We start from the raw sequence: 18,596 nt of genomic DNA, 5'->3' as shown, positions 1-18,596 counted from the left end.
CATTTGGTGCTGTTCCAAGTAGGAAACAAAGCTTTGAAACCATTGAGATCATGAAGGAAAGAAACTTATCTGCCTGGCCCAACAAAAATCCTTTATCCCAGTCAAGATCCAGGTTTTTAAGACTAATATCCAGTGTAATTTTCTTGCAAGGTCAATGAGTATTTGGGTTTTGGCAATCCTGGACAGCTCTGCAACAATGGGTTCCTCTGTCATGTCCCAAAATTGCCACCTTGAGAAGATCCTTGAGTTGGCCAGTCCACAGTGACAGCTACTGACTCACATGACTTCTGGAGCTCATCCATTGATCTCCCCAACCTCAGCATATATATAGCACCCAAGGAAGACATGCTGTCTTCTCTTTCAATACACTGCATGTTGTCTAGATAGTAGGATTCTTCACTCACTGCCTTATTGTTGACATCCACCTCTTCTTTATTTCTTCTGCGAACAGTGTTAAAAACGACAGACAAGTTAGAGAGAGGGTTGCAGTGGCCATTATGGAGGATGTGGAGAATGGCATTCATGTCACCCATGAGAGTGAGGTGAGGAAGCCTCTCATTCAACAACGGGAGTTGGCCAAAGCAGAAGAGTTTTCATCAGATGGCCAGGGATCCTTGTGGATGGTTCTGCTCAGCACTGGGGTTGCAGTCTGTGGCTCCTTTGAGTTTGGCTCATGTGTAAGCTTCTCTTTACTCTGCACAAGCTCCAAATTTGTGGGTGCCATAAAAGGCCAAAACAGACTCTGATATGGCCATCTAAGCAAGAGTGGTTCACAGTCTGAATGAGGAAGACTCAAACCAAAGAAATTTACTGATGCACTCAACAATTTGTAATGACTATAACAATTCTGAAAAGTTAGCTTGAGTTCAATTAACACTATAAGATGTATCTTGTAGATTGGCTACTCTGCACCAACTCAGGCAGGGATTACAAAGGACATTGGCCTCTCTCTATCTCAGGTTACTTCTGAAGCCTCACTGTTGACATAATGTCATATCATGTGTTTAGCTATGACACTTCAAAACATACTGATCATTAAAAATGTTGCATGAGAAAAAAGAACAACTCAAAAGCAGAAAAGGAAGGATTTCTCACATTACTGTCAGCTCATCACATCATCATGGAAATGTTGATGTCTCTGTGGTTAAGCTTTAATGACAATACCTTGAGTACATCATGATTACTCGAAGTAGATTTATATCATAATTTTTTATGCATGCTTTCTCTATCAATTTTTCAGTACTCGATCTTCGCTTCCATATTAACCACTGGGGGGATGGTTGGTGCAGTCACAAGCGGGCATCTTTCAGATTATATCGGTCGCAAAGGAGTAATAAGCAAGATTTTTCTTATACATCAAATTTCAAGATTTAATTATGTATACAATTTATTGATTCTTTTTCTTTTTTGTATGATGCAGGCCATGAGAATATCTGCTGTTGTCTGCATTATTGGATGGCTAGCCATTTACTTTGCCAAGGTTGTTGCTACCAAACTAGCAGCTTTCTTTATTAATTTGCTTGCAAGCAACTTCATAAGCTAATCAAAGTGTTGGTTCATTTAAAAGGATACCTTCTTGCTGTGTCTTGGAAGGCTGTTCACAGGCTATGGGATTGGAGTACTTTCCTATGTGGTATGAACACAGCAAATTGCTATATGTTTAGTCTGCTTGATGAACATTAATAAAGGAGAAGGATTTGTTCATCATACAATTAAAAGAAATTGCTTTTGGATGGTCAGCAACTGAGAAGATTCTTCGTAGTTTAGAATAATTTAAGGTTCTTACAATGAGATCATCTACTGTGACAGGTACCTGTGTTCATTGCTGAAATAGCACCAAAGAATCTAAGAGGTGGACTCACATCCCTGAACCAGGTAAAGTATCAAATTTCTATCCATGTTTTTTGCTGAAAGCAGAAATTTAAGACCTCATCCATATCTAATTACTTACGCTGCACTTCTTCACAGCTGCTGCTAGTTGGTGGTAACTCGGTTGCATTTATAATTGGTACTCTTGTTTCCTGGCGCGCATTGGTGTTAGTAGGTAATTATGGCGTGTCTTAGCATGCTTACCTTATACTCACTACAACACATAAACTACAAAAGTTATGAAGGAAATAGAAATGAAGATGCTGACTTATCTTTATGCAGGGGTTCTTCCATGCCTTGTTCTACTTCTGGGCCTTGTTTTCATTCCAGAGTCTCCAAGATGGCTGGTTTTTGTTCCACCTAACACAATATCATATAACTAAGATACAGGTCAAATGGCGATCTGCCTTAATTGACATCGAACAAAATTGCAGGCAAAGGTGGAACACCAGAAAGAGTCCATATCTGCATTGCAAAAGCTTCGAGGAAAAGATGCTGATATCACTCAAGAAACAGCAGAGATTCAAGTATTTGCAGTAACCATGATTGCATAGTGTTCAGTATTATAAAGCATCAAAGTTGCAGTAAATCAAACTTGCTTTTGCAGGAATGCATTGAAAACCTTCAGACCCTTCCAAGAGCTGGGTTTCAGGACCTGTTTCAGAGCAGATATATTCGATCAGTGATTGTAAGCAAATTTCTAAATTTCATCAACCGCATGAATCTTGGCAAAAGGCATAATTTTATCAGCATGTATCGATGAATCACATTGAAATTTACAGGTGAGTGTTGGTCTAATGGTGTTTCAACAAACTGGAGGCATCAATGGAGTTGGATTTTATGCAAGCCAGATCTTTGTATCTGCAGGTGGACTACTACCTCAAGAAACATAAGGTTTCATGCATCTTGTCAACTACAAGTGGGAAGTTTCATGCCTATCATTCATGTTGTGACTGCAGGATTCTCTTCAGGCAACCTTGGGACCATACTGATGGGATGCATTCAGGTCTCAATTCTTGAAGTATACTTGATCATCCACACATTCTACTAAATTTGCTGCTAATAACAAGATTCTTATGTGCAGGTGCCCACCACAATAGTGGGTGCTATTTTGATGGACAGGAGTGGGAGAATACCTCTGCTCATGGTAGACACAATGAAATAGAAAATTATTTGCTCTTCGAACCAGTTTCAATGAAGTGAACCAGAGAGAGAATTCTTTTGCAATGCAGGTTTCTGCATCAGGGTCTTCCGTTGGTTGCTTTATCACAGGGATATCATTCTACCTGAAGGTAAGTCTGAATCTTTCTGTAGTACTTACAGTGAAGTTGATGAATTCAGTAAAGTTTGAATTTAAACTCAACTATTGAAACAGGGACAGGGAATATACATGGATTGCGTTCCCACACTGGCTCTCTCTGGCATATTGGTGAGCAAGAACATTAAGTTTTAGGATGTTCTCATTTCATGACCCATCTTAAATCATAATGCAGTAATAATCATCCGTCGTCGTAAAATCTGTACTAAAATGGCTAGAACTAATGAAAACATAAAACTAAAAATTTGAATTGCTCGGTAAAAGTTTCTTACCAATTTTTACAAGCTTTTACATGCTGTATCTGATTGCATTACCGAGTATGGCTCACTTCATTCTTTCTTAATATCTAGGTGTATTTGGGATCATATTCAATTGGAATGGGTGCTGTTCCTTGGGTTATGATGTCTGAGGTAAGAAAACTGAAATAAAAACAATCTTTATTAAAAATCTTGTGTTAATTTTTCCTTAATCATAAGGAAGTGATTAAAAATCTTAGATTGCCTCAACTTGTATGTTTGGTACAGATATTCCCCTTAAATATAAAAGGAGTTGGAGGAAGCCTAGTAACTTTAGTCAGCTGGTTTGGATCTTGGGCGGTCTCTTATGCCTTCAACTTTCTCATGAGCTGGAGTTCTGCAGGTAAGGGGTCAACTCCTACATCATGTACTGCATCACTGGTGCTCATATTATTTCAAGACCATGTATTGGCGCAATCCAATAAAACTAAAAACTATGAAAGAAAGAGACGTAAAAGGTGTAAGCTAAACAAGACTTAAATCTTTTGATGGAGATCTTCTAACTTCAAAGTTGAGTCTCTTTTTTCCGTGTTGCAGTAATTGTAGTACTAAAAGAATTCCACATAGGCAGATTTGCATTTTGCTAGAAGCTACTTGAAAAGATAATATAACAGTTCTTCGTTCTAGCAACATCAGATCAAAGAGGAAAGTCTGTACTGTGGAAGAACAAATATTTGGAAAAATGTTAAGAATATAAATCAGATCATATCTCTTCTACTAGTTTAAACTCATAAATGTAGCAACATTAATTAAAATCTTGAGATGGAAAAAAAATGCATGCCCGAATCAATTCAAAGTTCACTAATTCAGTATGTGCTAGTTTGCCACCTACATGTGAGAGACATATGTTTTTTATTTTTAAAGATTGGTATGTACAAGATTACAAGATTTAAATACTAAACACTTAACTCTGATTCCATCTTAAATTTTATAACATTGTCGATACGTTCAAAGGCTTAAGTTTTTTTATGAAATGATATTGATAAAAAAAGAATTAAGACAAAAATTGACCTTATGCTGCTGCTGCTTGTTGTTGTTGTCGTATATATTTCAGTTATATGATCATCTGCTCTTATTTTCTTCACCAAATCTGCAGGTACCTTCTTCCTCTTTTCAGCAGCAGGTGCAGCAACTCTTCTGTTTGTGGCAAGGGTTGTACCTGAAACAAAAGGTCGTTCATTGGAAGAGATCCAAGAGTCACTCAACTCCTCCAAGTAAACTAAGAGAAAAAGGATGGGTGAATGTGAAACATGAGTTGTTTGTAAACATCTCAATTGCAATAAAAGAGCAAATCACATTCCATTTATCACTATTTTCTTCTTCTAAAACTATTATCACATTATGTTCGGCACTAAAAATTACAAATCATGGTATGGAATGACAGAAGAAATTGAGGAGAAATATAAATGAAAACAAAGATGAAGCAGCATGTCATATTATCTTCCTCATGTTGCATGCTCCAAAATGATCCTCATCAACAATGATGATGCCACATATGTTGCCTGGAGGAATACAATAATATTTTTTTTTCATTAATTTAATGAATTATAATTTAACTTCTAAGCTAATAAATTGATTAATTATATCATAGATGGGTATAACTACTGCTACAAAGACAATATTTAACCTACATAGCTTATGAGATGCATCAATCTTTAATTATACTCAAGTAATTAAATTTACGAATAAATATTGTAAAGGATTATTAACATATAGTAATTTATAAAAAATGCATTTGGATATGAAATCCTTTTTGTGTTACATAAATAACTAGTTTTGTTTGATCTTCTATTATATAATTTTTTAAATATAAATATACAATATGACATCATAGTTCCGTGAAATTTATCCCGCATCAATTGTAGAACAAGACTTGGTTTGCTTTTTATGACCAGATGAATATTTATTACTAATTGAGTTTAAACATTTTGAATCAGTGATTCCATTTTACTTTGAATATTTATCTTTGTTGATCACGAAAAGATTTTGGTTGGACATGAGACCAAACTTTTAAATGCTACTATATCTTTTAGTTTAATTCTATGACACTTGAACTACTTTTCTATTTAGCAATGGGAATTCCATGAATGTCTCTCTTATGAGATGACCACATAATATACAATTTACGATGAAACATACCATAAAACTAAATTGACCCATCATTGATTCAAATACTAATCAATCAAATTGCAAAGCTATATTCTCACTTTTCTCAATAAGATTAGGGCAGATGAATGGGTCAAGAATCCACACCCCTCGCAATTAAAACTTTCAAAGAGTTCATTCTGATCCCAACTGTGCATCACCAGATTCACAACTTGATAAGAGTGTTCATAAATCATAATTAAAAGAGGCATCAAAATTATTAACTATAAGGAAATGGCTGCACAAAATAAAGCACAAGATGACAAATTGCTTAATCCTTTCATCAAGTACACACTGTAGTAATACACCAGTAGAACAATCACTAACCAGGCATGATTGCATGAGAGTTTCATACATTTAATGATCCTACAGTAGTATTAAACATATACAGTATGATTTCCCCGCCGATATGACAGATACTTTTAATCACACACACAAGTAGCAAAACCATTTTCCTTCATCCTAACCATCTGATTGCATGCCCCTAAGCATGTTCATGATAGAAAGGAACAGGTTGAGTATGTCAAGGTACAGGACAACTGATGCCCAGATGTACTCGTCATAAGTGTAGCGCTTGATCAATTGGTCTGTATCATACACGATGAAAGCAGAGAAAACAAGAGCCCCAAGCCCGCCAAATATTGCAACCGATGTTGGTCCAACGGGGAAGAATATCTGCAGTTTCAGTCATGCACCAGCACATCGTTAACGAAAAAATAATAAAAAAATTAGAGTAAGTCTTAATTCATTTTTCTGCTTGTTGGAAAACACTAATGCATGGTTTAAAGTCTCAAAATATTGACCAATTCTGTGCTGGCCTATTTCCAAGATCAACTTGGTCCACTGGCTTCCAAGTGGCATAAGCCCATATCAGACCAATTTTCAATCTTCATGGTTAGAATGCTTCAGAACAGTATCCAACCTTTAGATTTTAAAGAACATAGATCTAGCTTTTCTTTCTTTTTTTTATTAAACATATCATTCACCACAGGAGTTTTTCTCATGGTCAGGAGAGTGCTGGCATTGCTGCGTCTGATCATTGGAGGGGGTCAGAGGGAAAAAGATAAAGCAGGTCCTGCATCAACCTGACAAAGGGAAGGCCAAGACACGGTATTTTACTTATCTACACAGCTTATCACCTTTTTTGCAGATTTGATGTTGTTTTGCTGACTACCACTGGAACCCCTACATCAGCATGACAATTTTCCATGCCAGCTAAAAACTGAATTGGGGAGATACACAAAAATTTCAATTCTCGATTTACTGTATTATAGATCTAGCAAATAGGATATGCTGATATGCAATATCATATGATCTTAATTACATCATGCAGAATAACTGCCATCATTCAGGCTCCTTGACAAAATAAAAAGCTTCTATTATATGCTTATCTTTTTAAACTTCAAGTGTGACTCATTTGATATTGAGATTGTATGCCTTCTAAGTAACTACAATTTCATAGATATCATCTTAATGACATTCACTGCTCTATCCCTATGCCTCATGGTACTACCAATCCATTGTTATGTCAATCCAATTTCCATAGGTCACATCTCCTCATTGATAGGCACGTAATCTCATCTGCAGGTATCTTCAACAGCAAATATATCAATAATATAAGCACCACGCTATGCATTCTTTGGACATCATCACCACCACCACCATGTGGACAATACCACACAACAGGCAAAACCAGTCCTCCAAAATTCATTATCCTTTGCCAATGATGTCAACAGCTAGCATTGGGACTACCCAAGATCAAGAACAGTAATTGATCCTAGTGATCTTTGGTAGACAGGATCATTTTAGGCTCACTTTAGTAATATGTAATTGTGCATTGCCTTAAAGTAGACAGTCTCTCAAAGGCAAGTATGATTGTCACTAGCATTGAATGATACTTTCCTATATATACTAGAGATCAACAAACAACTACATTCATCTAAAAAATGAATGCCTTCGTGAATAAGGCTCCGAGGTAATTAACATACCTGGATGAAAGTTGTCAAGAGAAGCACAGTGAGAGCGGCAAATAGAATTGGTCCAAGGTAACTAAAGTCCTTGCCCTTTCTTGAAGCCCAGAAAGTATATCCAGTCAACGACAACACAACAGCAGAAGTTAAAATCAATGCTTCCAAAACAATCCTTCCTGCAGAGTAATGGAAGCAACAAGAGTTTATGAAAACAGCGTACTATTGACAAGAAAATGGATGTGAACTACAGAATATGGTTAATCTAATAGTATTACCTTGGGTATTTGCACAGGCCACACCAACACTTAAGCTTAGGCACACAGTGAACAGTCCAAGGAACAAAAAGTTTAGTGGATGCTTTTGTTGATAATGGTACAATGGGAACAACACTGTGATACAAAATTAGGTCAGTAAGTGATGTTTGACATTTTAAAAGAACAAAATATTTATACTCAAAATATATTTCTTTGGAAAAGCTAAAAAAGACAGACTCATATGAAAGAGTTTCCTTTCAGAATAAACAAAGTTGAACTAAATTCATAACAAAAACATGATCACCGAACATCAGGTCCAAATTCTACCCTTGGTTCTGAAGTGTACACTAAAAGAGGGCATTAAAAAATAAAAAGTAGTTTGGGCATAATAATTACCTAATGATGCAACTTGAAAAGTATTAGGAGACTTGGAAAAGGAGAAAGGGAACTCTAGTAGAATCTAATTTGATTCCTGTTGTGGGTTCAAAATCTACACGGGCAGACACACTCATACACACATGTTTTTTGTACGAGGGAATCTGAAATATGTATATATGTATAATCATATATATGGATTTATGTATGTACATACATCTATACACATATATACATAAACTGATATTAAGATGGACCTGCAAATTCTCATCCTATGCAAACAGCTAATGAAGACACAATTAAGCATCCCTAATTGGTTTTTGTGCCTGTATATTTTACATACCATGCATGCTTTTACTTATATGACGATAAAAAAAAAATCAAACTTGCTTGCACATATTCATTACTAGATTGTCATCAGCTTATCCCATAACAAGCTAAAGTGAACATGTATCTCCACATTATCTTAGCACCATCTTCTATCCATTCGCAATACACCGGTGGCCTAATGAAGGAAAATGATAAGAGCTAAGAATGCCGATTTTAGCAAGCCTCAACGGTTAGATCTAATCGGATTCTTGATATCATCTGCAAAACCTTGATTTTTTTCCATGCTGAATTACCAGAAACGACGAGAAGAATTAATCGAATCGAAGAAACACGAAAAGAGATTCATCATCAAGCAAACCCCAACAACCAGGAAATTAAAATCGACCAAAATCGGGCGAACCAACATCACGGATCTCAGATCTACAAATCAAGTAAAAAGGAAAGGGTAAAAAGGGGAGGTACGAGCGGGGTCGCACAGAAGAGGGGAAGGAGGGCGAGGACCAGTGCGAGGCCAGGGCTGGAGGCGAGGGCCGCGTTTACGGGACGGTAGAAGACCGTTGCGGCGGAGACGGCGGTGGTGAGCAGCACCTGGACGGCGAGGATGCCGTAGACCTTGCGGATGAACCCCCACCGGAGGTCGTTCTCGCCGAGCGAGAGCCCCGGGTAGAGCGTCCCGGCCTCGATGTCGAGGCCGGGGGCGACGCCCTTCTCCACCCGATCGTATCCGTACATTCTCTTCGATGCTCTCCTGTCCTCGTCTCCAATGGTCCAACAAGGAATAATGAACGGGGCGGCGAAGCGAGCTCCTCATTTATGTACGGTGAGAGAAGAAATGTTACGTTAATAATAATAATAATAATAATAATAATAATAATAATAAAAGCATAAATTTTAACTATGAATCATTTATGTTATTAAGATTTTATAAAAAAATTATATATTTAATTAAATTTAAAATATTTATTTTTTTATTTATAATTTATATTATTTTTAAGTAAAAATCTATTTATTCTCGTATCACTAAATATAATTATTTATGAATAAAAATATTTTTTCTTATTTTTTCTAATAACTTCACATATATATCTCAACATTCTCATCTCGATAATATATATATATATATATATATATATATATATATTATTTCTTAATTACCCAACACTTAAGTTCAAAATGTATTATTAGTTTCGTAACTACCTTATATATATTTTTTAATCTTAAAGATATCTAATAATCATATAAGATTTTTTACACCTCTCACAATCTTAATCATTTTGTTTTTATCCTATAAATTATGTCTTAATCGATCTCTTCGTCTTATTGAATAATCGATTCAAAATATTTAAAAAAATTTATCCATCCAATTTAATTATATTATCTTATCTGATTCTAGAATCATTAAAATTATATTTTATATATTCAATTTTACTCTTATTTAATCTAAAATATTTAGTTACTTAATTTAAAACTTTTAGTTTTTAGTACTTACTGTCATAGCTCAAGTTTAAAAAACTCAATACAAACTAATTTACTAATTTGATTGAGTCTCAAATAGATATTCTTAGTAGTTTAGTAATAAATATATATATAATTAATTTTTTATTAGTTATATTATTTTTTGATACGATTACATCATATTTGTGACGGTTACAAAAAATACTATAAAAAATATTTTTGATAATATTTTAGTAATTTGGAGACACCTAAAAACCCCCAAGAAAAACACCCAAAATGAAAAAAAAAATCCAAAATTCACCCTACTTCAAATACCATCGAATTAGAGGTTCAATGTTTTTTTCTATTTTCTTAAAAGTTTTGTGCATCATGATATTCATGAAATTTCATAGAAGTTGAACAAATTGTTTTTGCCAAGTTAATTTTGACCAAAGAAATTCCTTGCAGTTTAATAATAAATTTAAAAAAATAACAAGGGACAAACGAGGGAGTTCATCATCTATCTTCCCTATGTCATTGTCAATTCATTCATCAGATCATAAGAGCTTGAGATGACACAACTAAAACCTTAATGTCCTCGAACCCATTGTGCATCCCTATGCCCTAATCTACAAGCATTAGGCCTTCCACAGCAGCAACTCTGTAGATTACACAACTCATGCCAGGACGATTTGCAAGTATCACCAGAGTAACTCATGCTTTCTTGGACTATGAGACCGATTGTCTTCCGTATTAATTCGTCCAATTATTATGCATCATCATCTTGTATCATTTCATACCTGCATCCCTGAAAGAAGAGAAGAGAGTAAGCAAAGCTTAACTACGTCAGATATGCAACTCGGATAAGCAAATCAAACACCTAAATTGTATAAATATCAAGCAAAGCGGTACCTGATGACGATGTAACATGCATGTTTCGGTCGTCGATGTTGGAAACTTCGTGAGGCCTGCTGACATGGGCAATTCTTCATTTTAGTCTATTCCTTTCAGGTTGTCCCAGCAAATGAAAGTCATAAATTTCAGCTATAAGTAATAAATCATTTAATTTTGCCAAACCTGGATATAGATTATCCTCTCTACACCAAAAACCTAAGAACAAGCAGGAGGAAGAGATATTAACCTTAAAGCTTCATAAATTTATCTTGTTTCACAATTTTTTTAGGCAAGAAGTGTTGTACACTTACCATACATTAAACTAGGAGCTGTTCGGACAGGACCGCAGCACCGATTAGACTGAGAAGACAAAGAATGGAGACAAAATCTACAAAGCCAAGTGAGAAATCAGTGAAGAGGTAGATCTTGTGCATGTTGCTGTCACCACAGAAACCTCTAGCGATCATCGCCTGCCAAACCCAAATTCAGTAAATATGTTTCGTGACTACTGCACATTCAGGGGAAGACTACCTCAGTTCAGAAGATTTTCAGATGTGATAAGAAGTCCACAAATAAACTACCAAAACACTTGTTCCACAATCCCAAATAGAAGCGAGACCAATAGAAACTGATCTAGGCTTCAGTTTGGATTCCAATGATCAAACATCAGACTAGGTGTACAGGGTAGTAAACACTCTCGAGATGATATAAGGGACCGTGAATTTACATCATATCATATTTAAAAAAATGTTGCCTGAACGGATAAATTTCAGCATTATTGACCATGGTCAATGTAAAAGATGGCATTAACACAACCAGATTGTGTATTAGTCAAGAGCCATGGGTCAAGAGGTGCATGCCCCAAGAAATTTTCTAGCACGTCATCAAGTTTCTGAACCTTGTGAAAATTACATTTGGCTAAACATAGCACCTTTTTAATACTTATAGGTGAGCCAACATGTTAAGTTCAAATTACTACAAACTTGTAAAATTGGCCTATCTTCTTCAAAAAATCATATAACATTATTCAGTGTTGCAACTAATTGACCATGACGGAGAAAAACTAACCTTGGAAATTTGCTCAGCATGGTTAAATATATTTTTGAAGATCCGGCGGATGTACAAAAAGAAAACTGCATAAGTAAATGACACAAAAGAACTATAAGCAACTACTTTTTAAGTTCAAGCAGCTCATAAATTGTTTGTATGACAAGCTTGTGTTGTCAAAACATTGCTGGATAGACCAACATATACAAAGTCAAATCATGTAGTTGGAAAAGATCAAATCCTTTTTTTTTCCCAATGCAAAAAAAATCCCATTCATCTTATTTGATAATTTAACAGATATAAAATAAAATACCCAAACAGTGAGGCCAGAAGAAAAAGTGACATGACGATTATAAGATACCAGATATTAGTTATAAGAATTGTTGGCTAAGCACAAAAAAAAAAAATCCATAAGAGATGTCAGACTATGTTTAAGACTCCTGTGATGATGATCAGCAATCTCTTAAACACCAACCATATATATAATCTAATTGGAGGTCCTTTGGCTACCAAGATCTCCATATACAAACTGTTTTTGAGAACCAACCATGTGAAAATCTTAATTTTTAGGAGGTAAAGCTGTAGACACAAAAAGCAAAGCCAAAGATACACCTTGTTCCACTAAAGTTTAGGAAGCACAAATATATGATATTCAACTGCTACAATAATATATATATATATATATATATATATATGGAGACACGTACCATCCAATGTTTCCATTAGTGTTAATTGATGCCAGCTTATCCGGCGTGCAATAACGCCTAATGCAGTATTTCGTACCTACGAAACCTCAAGCAAATTATAAGCATACATGGAAAATCTTCAGTAAATAACAAATAAAAAGAAGTTTATCAAAAAAATATTTGTATATACTTGTATATGTACAAATAGATGCTCACCACTATTATTGAGTTCTCAACTTACCTCATCGAAGACAAGACTGATGAATCTCAAAGAAAGCAGTAGAGTAAGTATTATCTCAGACACAGGAACACCAACTAGAGCCAAGGGAACCATAAACCATCGCAGTGCAGATGCAAGTTGCTCAGGTGGTGTTGTTGTCAGACATAGACTAGCACTTTGGAAGATCTTTTCAAGAGACAAAAGAAAAAGGACACATCAGTTGTTAGGCACTGTGTGAATCCTCAAAGAAAGATCAAGTAGCTGCCAAGTAGCATTGTTCTAAGATATCATAATAATTTAAACAGAAAAATGAACATAGATGCAGGTACATTGACGTCTTTTGGTATGAGAAAAATCCTTAAGATGGAATGAAGTATCCACTACTTAACAATGAGTAATTTACTTCATCTTTGACACTACTTAATCATGAGTAATTTGGACAACAACCATGGGTACTTCACTTCATCTTTGACAATGTTTTGTTAAAAGCATCATCAAGTAAGTCTTATCTGAGACCTGCTTCACCTCACAAATCAAAGAACATTTGTCAGGTTATAAATGAAATTTATACACAAAAGCTTCTCCAGAACCAAAATTTTAAATCTTGGTCCAGTAACAGTTTCAGTAATCAACCGAACTGGTATAGTACTGGTGTACTGGGTGGTATTCCGAATCATACCACATGGTAACAGCCAAATGAAAATTAAAAAGAAGTTACGAAATGGTATCATTCTTTTCGGACCATTAAATACCTATCAGGGAACCTTTACATTATGGTGAAATTCACAAAACATACTTAAAGAATAGAGGCACAAATCAAAAGTACACCATATGTCGGAAAAATGCATCCAAGGTTCTAATGTTAATGGAAAGAAGAGAGTCCTTCCCGTCTTTCATAGATAACAGCATAGTTTGGCTCACAAATTCAACTAAAAAAAGCGGATATTTTCCTTCTCTTCTATTAAAAAAATGGTATACTTTACTCAATTAGCAAACTAAAATTAGCAACTGATGTAGTTAAGCACGAGCAGTTTGGCAAATATTTCTCACAGAAATTAAAATGTCTGAAAATCTGATACCAAGTCTGACAGAAAATTTGTAATCTTCCTTCTTTAAATGGCTTATATTAAATGTCCAAACATTTAAAAACATCATGAAACCTTGACCTTGACAATTGAGGTTTATTTCTCCACCCTTTAAACAGTTGGTGAAATTTAGACAAGGTAAGTTTTCTCAAAATCACGTCCTTCTTAAAATAAAATATATCAATAATAATTTCTAAATTTTCTACATTTTCATTTTAAAACAAAGACAGCAAGACTTTCTCATAGCAAAGAAAGCTTTCAATGGCAAATTCCAACTGCAATAATAAAAAATAACAGCAAAACAAAATACATATGGAAGCCCTTTTGGATATAACATTTTGATTTAGAAAATAAAAACACCACCTAAAGAAGATGATCTTAAGATTAACTAATTCAAAAGGACCAATAAGTTATGAGTAGAAAAATAGGGTTCAAAATTCAGGTGAAAGAAAGGAACCATACAGTAAAGGATAAACAAGCAGATGTACTAGCCACTGACAGGCCTTTCCTTGTCAATTGCAGTGGACCTAGCTTCGTGATAATATATGAATAACCACTCAATGATGATGGAACATTTGACAATCCTGTGATTGATGGGGGAGGAGTTCTCAACTGGACAAGTGAGGGCACACTGTCAGAACCAAATCCCAACATGACAAATAAAATTCCTGATAGCAAGGCCACTCTGCCCAATTGATCCTACAAAGAAGAAAAGTTTGTTTCCTATAAGTCAATCTAATACATCAAAATAATGATCATATACATCTCAGTAAAAGAATGCATGATAAACTAGGAAAATAGGATAATATTAAGAACAAGATTTACCCATCTTAACAGAAAATAATAACAAGAATAACAATACTTAATAAATACATGACATATTATTGGTCCTAAACTTTTTGTGCCTAATCTAACTCTTCAGTGCCTAGGAAGTTTAACTTTTGCGCTAGGATCCACATAAAACAATTTACTGTAGGATATTAACTGTCTAAGCTTGAGTGTACCTTGGCCAAAACAAGAAATCAATGAGTGAAATTAATTAGTTTCAAGCATACCGTCCAAATACGAGATGGAAGGATGCAAATTGACAGTAGGGTGATGTACAAGACCAAACCAAGGCGCATGTAGATATGTGATCTCGCTGGTAAGACAACGAGAACCAACAGCCACACCTGCACAAAGTAAAATATAAACAATCAGAATTGATGTGGAAGAATATTCAGAACAATTTAATAAGAACATAAAGAAGAGCAATGTAGCAGGTATGAATATGGACAAAAGGATAGAAATTTGGAAGACACTAAATAAACAGGGACAAAAAATAGCCATGCAAAGCCATATAAATGCTAAAAGCCATTATCCAGAATAACAAAACCTCAAAGTATTTACATGTTATGCTGATGCACTGGTAAGGACAAAAGAAACTTAAACTCTGAAGCAATTAATTCCTCACAGATTCATTAATGATATGATAGCATACCCAGAAAAAGATTTAATGTGCCAAATTTCTTAACATTAGAGATGGCATCCAGAAGCAACTAGAAACTAATCAACTTCTAGATGTAAATTAGATGCTAAGACATTTCAAAACCACTTCATCATGCATCATAATGCAAACTAAGCCAGACGAAACTAACAGGTAATCAATTTCCTCTTCACATCTCAAGTGACAATGATCAGATATGTAAACAATGGGAATCTGCACGCGACTGAAAAATAACTAGACCTCCAAAAAATTAAAAAAGAATCTAAGCACCTAACTATACTATGGAAAACGGTAAGAAAACAAAAAACAAAATATTCCAATTGTCTGAGAAAACACAAAAGAAAAAACACATGTAACTGTATAGTCACACATCCAAGCACACAGATGAACTTGTGTTAAAGGATGACAATAGACATGGGGCCTATGAGCTTCAAAACTAATAATGAGGCAACTATGAGATGCTTCCAGCCCCATGGTGTAAGTACTGGATATGACCCTATGTATTAGTGGTGGAAAACCCAGAAGCCAAGCAACAAGGGTATATTTAGATTGTATGCACGCAAACTATGGCACCCTTGCTAAACTATGCAGACATGACTACGGCCCTTAAGAAAGGACTTCTTCAATGTGTGTTTATTAGATTCCTAGGGGAATTAGCTAAGATCTACTAGTCTTCGTGATCAAAGATGCACTACCAACCCACAAATGCATCGCGAATTTAGGTCACAGAATTCGCTCCATAAATCAAGTATAGTACCTTTCTTATTGATACGAAACAATGCAATTTCAAGTCGAGTCCAGCAAGGTCTCGCAGACCAACTATTTGCTCAAATGACAACGAGAACACCAGAAGGAATTCGCGTCATAAAGCAATGTTCTTTACCAATTTGATACGGGGATCAACGGAGTGGAGGAAGGTGCGGGGGGACTCGATGAACTGGCCGATGGGGCTAGAAGTGGCCCCAGAAATGAGCCTGAGAATCCTCTCGGGGGCGACGCCGACACCGCGGGGGATCAACGACGCCCATCTTGCAGCTGCTTCTGCTGCCGATTTTGCTGTTCCCCCTCGTCCGGTGCCGTCTTCGCCGTCTCGCTCGGCCACCGTGCAGCTGACAGGGGCGGTCCTCCTCCTCCTCCTCCTCCCCATCCACGTCACGGGGGGGCGCCATGGGATGAGGAGGATTGTGGTGGCGCGGCGACGATGAGGAACGAACGGCTGCGGAAGACGCAGAGGAGTCCGAGGAGGAGAAGAGGACGATGGAGACCGGCGAGGGAAGGATTGGAGAGGGATGGCGTGGTGGAGCTGCGACGTCATCCTGTTGCTTCTGCGCGGGTGAAATAGACGAAATGTTTTCTGATGTGAAGACAGAAAGAAATACTCTTTTATGCAGCAACTCAGCAACAAAATTTGTTTTCTTAAACCGTTTTTTATAATTCAAAAATGTTTTTTGCTGCGAGTGATACTAATATAAACAAGTGTGATGCAATTACCTTTTATAACAAAACACAAAACTTGTATAAAATAAGCACATTATTTGTAGAAAAAATATTTTTATATAAATATTTTATCTTAAAAAGTCTTGACATTTGAGCTTTTATTTAGCTCACTCGATTTTTAATAACAATCTTTTTTTTTTTGTCACTTTGATGAAAATATATTTTTATCTTTCACCTAATATTCAACTGTCATAGTCCCTTGTCTTCTTTCCTGTCTTTCTTCTCCTTTTTATATATAATGCGGTTGGATCTTAGCGGTCCAAATAAACTAATCCTAAATCATCGAGAATTATTCACAAAATTAATCGATTAAAAGTAATATCTCGTTTCCCCAACAGTATGTTCAAAGAGGATATTTTATCATTAAACTGGCGGATATATAGAATTGATTTCAACGATATGTTTTCTATCTGAACTCATCTAAATGAATTAGAACTTCCATTAATATTTTTTAATATATAATTAGATAATTAAAATTAACTTAATCATCGAAAAATCAGGTCAGACACACCCATGCATTTTCTACTTTCGAATCGAAGTAAGATATGAGTGGTAAATTTCTTTTAACTCAAATAAATATTTCCCTCGATAATACTCGGAAAAATGAGTTAAGGCAGATTAATTTCAATATTTTTCATATCAAATAACGTTTATGATATCCAAATAATAATGTATTAATCGACTCGAATATAAAATGATTGGATGGAATCGACGAATTCCTCTTCGTGGACGAATCGAAGCCTAAGCTTTTCGATCGAACAAACAAAACATTTGCTTGTAAATGGCGACGTCACGATTGCACAACATTTGCTTATAAATAACATATGCCCTTAAAGATAGGCAACTTATGCATGGTTGACCAAAGAACGCGTGACACGCACCCATCTAAATTGTGGGGCCCCCGCACTCACCAGCTTAAGCCACGCTTCAATTCTACGTTTATATTATACGTTGTTTCTTTTCGTCGGACATCTAGTGCGGTCCCGTCACCCCAGTGAACCCCTGCTTCCCTACACCGTGTATTTATTGTAGGCTGGTCGCAGCGGAACACAGTCGGTGAAGCGTAAGGAGAAGAAGCTGACACAAAAATCTTGTTGAGGACCACTTTTCCTTTTTGTTATTTTATTCTCGTATTTCCCCTTTTTTTCCGCCCATACTGCGTTCAGTGTAATTAAATAGTAAAAGAAAACAAAAACGGTGTCGCAGAACGTACGTGTAAGGCGGATATCGTTCCACGTTTCACGTGGGAGTCGGATCTGCTCTGGTGATCGCTCCTCCCGACGCGTGTCCTCCACCCAATTGAACGAAGGCACGTCGTGGCCGTGATATTATTGGGGCGACGGAGTGAGGATATCAGAGCACTCGACGAGTCAAGAACCTTAATCCGTCCAGATGCCGACACGCGTCTTCCGATGGGCGACAGGGCACGTGTCGATGTCGCAACGGATCAGATGCCGTACGATGGCATCTGTGACTTCCCTAGGCGTCACGTGTCGTGCCGTCGCTTTCACGATACCGGACGAAATCCCGAACCGGACCGGACGCAATTATATGGTGGGTGGAGACCATAAAGACGAGATATGGCCGGTTCAACTGCAATCGAACCGGGTTCTTCGACGCTTACAGCACACCCTCTATATGTAACCCGAATTGACTCCAAATCATTAGCCCAGAGCGCCAAGTTGGAGCA

General features: G+C 36.2%; 3 protein-coding genes across 7 annotated transcripts; 1 reads left to right on the top strand and 2 right to left on the bottom strand.

Annotated features, from left to right (window-relative positions):
• The first annotated feature begins 115 nt into the window (after nt 1-115).
• LOC103995361 (sugar transporter ERD6-like 16) lies at nt 116-4,829 on the top strand. Its single transcript, XM_009415930.3, has 18 exons — nt 116-677; nt 897-959; nt 1,241-1,330; nt 1,421-1,480; nt 1,568-1,633; nt 1,810-1,875; nt 1,969-2,044; nt 2,152-2,216; nt 2,304-2,396; nt 2,477-2,557; nt 2,652-2,736; nt 2,829-2,875; nt 2,954-3,016; nt 3,102-3,161; nt 3,245-3,298; nt 3,538-3,597; nt 3,712-3,826; nt 4,580-4,829. The coding sequence occupies exons 1-18, from the start codon at nt 498-500 to the stop codon at nt 4,699-4,701; spliced, it is 1,446 nt and encodes a 481-aa protein (XP_009414205.2). The 5' UTR covers nt 116-497; the 3' UTR covers nt 4,702-4,829.
• Nucleotides 4,830-5,876: 1,047 nt separating this feature from the next.
• LOC135646207 (BI1-like protein) lies at nt 5,877-9,342 on the bottom strand. The gene is made up of 4 exons (XM_065165509.1): nt 9,034-9,342; nt 7,874-7,987; nt 7,617-7,774; nt 5,877-6,303 (listed from the first exon to the last, which is right to left on the bottom strand). Exons 1-4 carry the CDS (start codon nt 9,287-9,289, stop codon nt 6,091-6,093), a joined length of 741 nt encoding a protein of 246 aa, XP_065021581.1. The 5' UTR covers nt 9,290-9,342; the 3' UTR covers nt 5,877-6,090.
• A 1,078-nt stretch (nt 9,343-10,420) lies between these two features.
• Nucleotides 10,421-16,760, bottom strand: LOC135644452 (protein ABCI12, chloroplastic-like). 5 transcript variants are annotated; one of them, XM_065162017.1, is made up of 10 exons: nt 16,293-16,760; nt 14,979-15,095; nt 14,386-14,622; nt 12,860-13,024; nt 12,640-12,715; nt 11,954-12,018; nt 11,197-11,355; nt 11,069-11,101; nt 10,904-10,962; nt 10,421-10,799 (listed from the first exon to the last, which is right to left on the bottom strand). In XM_065162017.1, exons 1-7 carry the CDS (start codon nt 16,722-16,724, stop codon nt 11,203-11,205), a joined length of 1,245 nt encoding a protein of 414 aa, XP_065018089.1. In that variant the 5' UTR covers nt 16,725-16,760; the 3' UTR covers nt 10,421-10,799; nt 10,904-10,962; nt 11,069-11,101; nt 11,197-11,202. The 5 variants fall into 5 exon arrangements, with proteins under 5 accessions (XP_065018089.1, XP_065018088.1, XP_065018091.1 ...); XM_065162016.1 differs by having other exon boundaries at nt 10,904-10,959; XM_065162019.1 differs by having other exon boundaries at nt 11,197-11,273.
• Between the last annotated feature and the right edge of the window lie 1,836 nt (nt 16,761-18,596).

This window comes from Musa acuminata, chromosome BXJ3-8, assembly GCF_036884655.1.
Source record: "Musa acuminata AAA Group cultivar baxijiao chromosome BXJ3-8, Cavendish_Baxijiao_AAA, whole genome shotgun sequence".
NCBI lineage: Eukaryota > Viridiplantae > Streptophyta > Magnoliopsida > Zingiberales > Musaceae > Musa > Musa acuminata.
This window is presented reverse-complemented; position numbering and strand designations above follow the sequence as displayed.